General features: G+C 37.3%; 1 protein-coding gene across 1 annotated transcript; it reads right to left on the bottom strand.

Moving 5' to 3' along the window:
- Positions 1-3,013: 3,013 nt before the first annotated feature.
- LOC110872328 (receptor-like protein EIX1) lies at positions 3,014-6,298 on the bottom strand. Its single transcript, XM_022121108.2, has one exon. It carries the CDS (start codon positions 6,296-6,298, stop codon positions 3,014-3,016), a length of 3,285 nt encoding a protein of 1,094 aa, XP_021976800.1.
- Between the last annotated feature and the right edge of the window lie 654 nt (positions 6,299-6,952).

Genomic DNA, 6,952 nt, shown 5'->3' with positions numbered 1-6,952 from the left:
CCCGTCTCTGATTGCATTATCCTTGACAAATGTATCTTTTTCGGCAGCCAACCGGTAGAGGTCTGGAAACACAACGGCAAGCGGTTCAGACGTAAGCCAAGCATCCTTCCAGAATCGTGTAAGAGCTGCGTCCCCCACCGTAACCCGTAACTTCCCTGTAATCGTAATCCCAAACCCCAATAACACCTTATCCAACGACCCAATGTCCTTCCATAAAGCAGGGAGAGTTTTCTTATTCGGGATCAAACTGTTGTCCCCTTTATTTTTGTGAATAGCTGAGACCACAAACGCCCAAAGTTGACTAGGGTTGTCTCGAAAACGCCACCACCATTTAGATAGCATTGCCAGATTAAAGCTCGAGATGCTCCCCAGCCCGACCCCACCCACAGCTTTTGGTTTCAAAAATTTATCCCATCTCATCCAACGAATTTTCTGCCTCAGACCCGTTCTATCCAACACAAAATCCCTTCGCAAGGCTTCAAGTCTCTTTATTATGCTTTTAGGGGCCAAAAACAAAAAAAAGACAATAGGAAGGAAGACTACCGAGGACAGCTTTGGCAAGGGTGACCCTCCCTGCAAAAGACAAGTGTTTCGCCTTCCAACAAGAGAGTTTTTTTTTGGAATTTTTCCACCACGGGTTGCCAATGACGGGCTTGCTTCATTGTACAATAAAAGTAAAGATTGACACGGGATGTACGAGGAAAGCCCTTGATCTATCTAGATCGCCGGCACAAAACCTCGGGAGCTGACAACTGCCAGCTGCCTTTGTTCTTCTTATTGATTGAAATATCAGGATACAGCTTCAGGATAATGCACGAATCAGCTCTAAGTGTTATACAATAATTGTGAAATGTGAGTGAATGATTGTGATTGTAGCAAGTAATCAGTGTGTGTACGAGATTACAGTGTTTTCTAATGATCCGGCATCCCTTTATATAGTTTTTAAATTCTAACTGAATATCCTATAATTCCGGGTACTGAGAATATCCCCCTGTGACCGTTGTAGACCTCTTCATCCGCTATCAACGTTCAACTTTCAACCACTTTGAGCGAGTCTTCAGGTAGACTGGTCCTTGTTAACGTTGGTCCCTTGCAACTGAAGTATACAAACAAACCATTAGTAACGAACAAGGTACTTCTGTAGGATGTTACCAATATCCTGGTACGATATCCTGGTCGCAGATTAGAAACATAAAGTCAAGACATATTATCGGGATATAGGTTCAAAATTCCACCCATAATAGGAGATATGGGACGATGATGGTGATGAAGTGAGAGATACTTCAATCGTGTTCTTTGTTGTCCACATTGTGTGTTACTGGTTTGAAAGCGAATTGTTATCATGTTAACAACCCATTCGAAGAAGAGGTATCAAGAAGGGGTTTCAGCAGGTAAAATATTGGGGAAAACTTCAATTGTAAAACCAGTAGTTATCATTGTAATTTAATACACATAAACAGTACATATTATTTGTTAAACAAGTATACGTACTTCCTGAATGATTAATTAGAAATATGTACAGAAGCATACTAAGTGCTAACTAGTGATGATTAATATAGCACATACATAACCTTTTAAAAATGATTATGAATATGATACACATATATATAACTATATAATTCAAAAACTAAAAGAAAAGTTAATAAAAAAGTTAAAATGGTCGATTCCAAGATCCAAACAGACCGTAAGGCTGCAATATCTTCAGAACCGAGAACCAAACGATATGAATCCTTAATCAAGATTAAAAAAATTAAGATGCCTGATATTTTTTCATCGACCTTAATTATTTTTTTTTTATTTTTTTTTTTGTATTTCAATGTTAGATAAAATGCCGTAGGGAAATTTGCTATCATGAGTTATAGAATTTTGCAGGAAAAATTTAGATAATGAGACTAAAGAACTAGGCATGGTTTAAAAAACGCTCGAGGCGTCCGTTTTGAGGTGAGGTGCGCCTCGAGGCAAAACGTCAAGAAATCGAATCTGAGGCGGCGCCTCACTGCTTGTTTTTATACGTACGCCTCAAAGATATGAGGCGGACGTTTCTTGTCGAGGCGGAACGGAAATTAAGAGGCGTACATGTCTTTTTAGGCGAGAGAAATTAGGGTTTTAAAAGGTTACTGAAGAAAACAAGGTCGATTCAGAAAGAGGCTGGATGAAATACAGAGGTAGAAACTTAGAAGTAGATTAAAGATGGAGACGTACCTGGCTTGTAGCAATGATGGAGGCGTAACTCTTTTAGGGTTACTGAAAAGGGACGGCTCTTTTATTCATTCCATTTACAAAAACTTACATTAGGACTCTTAAACATTAAACTTTTATCATATTTAACCCAAAACAATTCTCACAAGTTTATTTACATTAGGAAGTTATGTGTTTTACGTTTAGTATTTTATTTTATAAAAGATATATAATTTTTATACTTATTTTTTAATTCCGCCTCGGGCTTACGCCTCGGTTCGCCTCGAGGCTTACGCCTCGAGGCTTACGCCTCGTGAGACGAAGGAAAAACGCCTCAAAACTCGTTTCCGTTTTTTTAAACCTTGGAACTAGCAAGAATCAGATATTGGTTCTCTGAATAATTGCTTTTATCACTTCTTGAACAATAGTTTTTGCATACCTCTTTTTGAAATTTGGATTGATTCTCAGCCATCATCATTGCTGCTGTTGTTGCTCTTTTATTTCTTTTCAGCAATCAACTGGAAGATCTAATTTAAATAGAGAACGGGGTGAGACCGAAACTATAATTTTGGAAAACTCAGGAAAAGTGACACATTCAAATAGAGACTGACATTCAAATAAAGAGCGAACCTGCTGTCATCACATGATATTCTAGGCATTGGTAAGGTATGCATTTCTAATCTTTTGTTCCCTTCTTCGGTCACCTGTATTCTATCTCATGTATTGCAATATTTTTATTTTTATAAAACACAACCATGATACAAATATATAACACAACATAAGTATTTAAAAGCAAAACAACAATTTTACAAATATTGTCAATTATATGAATCTATTAGGCTTCTGTGCCTCTTTTAATCTTGGAAATCTTCACTGCAACCGCCACATATACCTTCTCCATGGTTACCTCTGCAATTATAAAAAGCTTCCTTCTCCATTGCTTCTTGAATGCCAAAACTCCAATAATACCCCAAAAACCTGTTGCAAATCCACACGTTATGTCCAAGTAAAACCATACCTTCCTTAGCCCATTAGCCTTTTTGTATTTGTTCTTGCTTGTTGTGGCTGGTGGGTTTTCATCATTGGAACAATTATTTGGCAGAGGTGCGCCACAGAGATCCCTGTTACCAGCATACATTGATGGGTCAATAAGTGTTCGCAATTGATTTCCGGTTGGAATTCTTCCTGACAAGTTGTTGTGTGACAAATTCATAAATTCCAAAAAGTTCAAAGCTGCCATGCTTGGAGGGATTGTCCCGTTTAATTGGTTGTCTGAGAAATCGATAGAATTTAACGCCTTCATCTTTCCAATGCTATCTGGAATACTCCCACTCAGATGATTATGAGATAAATTGATACCCATCAACATAGCAAGTGTAGTTATCTCTGGAGGGATTTCTCCTGTAAGTTTATTGCTTGAAAGGTCCATGTTAACAACTAAATTCGTCGTTTTTGTATATTCAAGCTCCATTCCTTTAATGACTTGAAACACATTGACCAGACCAAAGTCACTGTAACGTGGTCCATCACCATATGAATCTGTTGTCCCATTCATCCAGCTTAACTCTCCAAAACAATGAGGGATGGATCCTGTTAAGCTGTTGTGTGCGACATCCAAAATATGAAGATATGAACATTGGCACAAAGAATGAGGAATACCTCCTGTGAAGTTGTTTTTATGCAACCTCAGAATCCTCAATGCCCAAAGCTCTTCTCCAATCCATTTTGGTATGGTTCCGGAGAATTCGTTATTGCCCAAATCTGAAACTTCTAAGTATTTCAGATTTCTCAGATCTTGTGGGATTTGGCCATTGAAGTTATTGTCATTTAATTTTAACCATTTTAATGAGGAAGTATTTCCTAAAGAACTTGGAAGGACTCCAGACAGCCTATTTGAATCAAGTTTAAGCAGCGCCAAGTCTGGTAGATTCCCTACACAATCAGGAATATTTCCAGATAACTGATTGCCGGAAACATCAAGAACTTCCAACCTTCTTCTTCTACATACTGAACTTGGAATTGACCCATTGAAAAGGTTGTCTACTAGAAGTAAATACATGATATTTTCGTTAAATGGAAGGTTTATCAATGATCCAGTTAGTTTGTTGTGAGAGAGATCTAAATATAAAAGCATGGGCATATTCCGTAACCATGTTGGTAGAAGACCATTTAGGCTAGCATTAGACAAGAACAACCGCTGAAGCTTCCTTTGATTTTGCAACCACTGTGGAAATCCATTTACAATCTTGCAAGAACTAAGTTTAACAATCTTCAGTTGGAATGGAGGTATCCACTCATGTGACATATTGATAATCAACTTATGATTAGAAGATATATCCAAGTTCTTCAACATCGAGAGTTTAGCAAGATGGGCTTCCAAAACCACTCCTTCTAAAGAATTGTTAGAGATATCTAAAGAAGGGAGTTTGGTGAGTTGCCCGAGTGAAACTGGGATTGTACCAGTTAACAGGTTTGATTGCAGACCTAAATGAATTAAACCTGTTAATCTTCCCAATGATTCTGGGATAGAACCACTCAATTGATTATTAGAAAGGTCAAGTTTGGTAAGTTTTCCAAGGAATGCCGGAACGGGACCGGTTAATTTGTTAAAAGACAGATCTAATACTTCTAAAGATCTTAATCTCTCCAAAGCTTTAGGGATTGAACCTGTAAAACTGTTTGAGTTGAGACTTAAGACTCTTAAATTGTTTAGTTTTCCAACAGATTTTGGAATTGAACCTGTAAAACTGTTAACGGAGAGACTTAAGACTCTTAAATTGTTTAGTTTTCCAACAGATTCTGGAATCGAACCTTTTAATTCACTTTCATCTGCTTCCAACACCTCTAAAGCATAATGGGAACATTCAGACGTGTTTGATGATGGGCCTAACATTTCTCCTCCAAAATCATTACCAGAAACGCTTAATTCCTTCAGATGACATTGTCTCCAAATCCCAACAAGCTCGATGTGCTCAAACTTATTATAAGAAACATCGAGCTTTAGAAGGTTAGGCATGACAGGAATTGATGAGTTCAAACTGTTGTCTAAAAGGTCAAGGAATTTTAGGGAAGTGGTGTTCATTAATTCAGATGGAAATCTACCCTCAATTGAATTTCTGCTAAGATCAAGATATTGTATGTTAGAATGGGCACTGGAATTCAAATAAGTGGGTGAAAAAGGGGCATTGTAAAGCCCACACGCAAACAAATGCAATTCTGATAAAGAAGGCATTATGTTTAGCAGGTTTACAGAGTTCCATGCCAGATTAAGATTATAGTTTGAAAGATCAAGGAATGTTAAGGATGTCATGTTTTGAAAAAAGTGCGGGAGTTGACCTTCAAAGAAGTTGGAGCTAAGATCCAGATATTCAATGTTGGGAAGTATTTTACTTGAATTAAGATGAAGTCCAAGATCAGCATTAGAAAGTCTACAGTGTTGAAGACTTAAATATGTTAATGAAGGAATCATGTAAAATACCATATCAACATTGTTTGCTTGAGAAAGATCCACATCACTCAAGTCAAGATGCTCAAGTGAGGAAAGGCCAGAAACCCATGCCATATCATTTGACGTGAGCATATAAATTGAACCAAGATCAAGAACCTTCAAATTGGAGAGATTTCCAATGTGCTGGGGAATAGTACCACTAAAATATGTATTAGAGAGATTAAGGTAATTTAGCTGCTTGAAGGATCCAATGAATTTAGGAAATTGACTTCCTTGAAAATTATTCCCACTCAAATCCAGATATTTCAGATGCCTTAACTCACCAAAATATACGTTCACGCTATCACCTTCTAAGTAGTAATACCCTGAATAGTAATCAGCAGTACCGTAGTAACCAAGGAAGTTGTAATCTCCTCTGAGATGAAGAGCGGCAACTCTTCCGGTGGCGTCGTCACAACGGACTCCTTTCCATGAGCAACAATCAATGCCAACCCATGATGAGAGCACTTTAAAGTCATCTTTGACGCTGTGTTTGAACTCGAGTAGTGCTAATCTCTCTCGTTCATGGCAGCTTCTTGTCGAATTTTGAGCACCCAGACAAGTATGTTTGGTTGCAACCAAAAACATGCTTAAGAAACAGAGATGAAGCCCCCAAACCCACTGATTTCCCATGATTCAACCTCAACTTTTAAGAAAAATGAGATGAAATAAGAGTTGCTATGATGAACAAAGTACGTGAAGTAATAGTTATGTATATGGACGGGAGCTAATGGCCCATGGAAGACTTTGCAAGTCGTTGTGGATAATCAGTGCAAAAATGGCATCCACAAATTTTGCTTTCTTCTATCCAGGACAAAACTGCATTCTTCTATCCTGTACCTTATAATTCTTCACTTCCCTATGGATAAAATTTTGATAATTTTATTGTACATAAATCCACACCTCACAATCTATAGTTATATTCCTCATTTTTCTTACAATTACCTTTGAGCAACCTTATGTAAAAAAACTTCTCAGGTTGGGGTTGGGCATGCTACTTTACACACTAATAATGGCGCAAATCCTTTTAAATTTCAATGGTTACCTGACTTCCCTTATTCAAGATAACCAATATGTTATATTCAATGTTATAAAAATTCTTTTAATATATTTAATTGTTTAGAGTTGAAAAAAATCTTTCTTTAATATGTATTTTAAAAAATATCCTTGTGCATATCCTTAAGCCCACAAGTTTAATACCATAAGATTTAATTCTACTCGTGATGTCTTCAATTCTCTAGTCTTTATTCCAAAAACTCTTCTCGTTTCTACAATTCCAAATGCACC

Source organism: Helianthus annuus, chromosome 8 (genome assembly GCF_002127325.2).
Source record: "Helianthus annuus cultivar XRQ/B chromosome 8, HanXRQr2.0-SUNRISE, whole genome shotgun sequence".
NCBI lineage: Eukaryota > Viridiplantae > Streptophyta > Magnoliopsida > Asterales > Asteraceae > Helianthus > Helianthus annuus.
The sequence above is the reverse complement of the archived record's forward strand: the minus strand, read 5'-3'. Positions and strand labels throughout refer to the sequence as shown.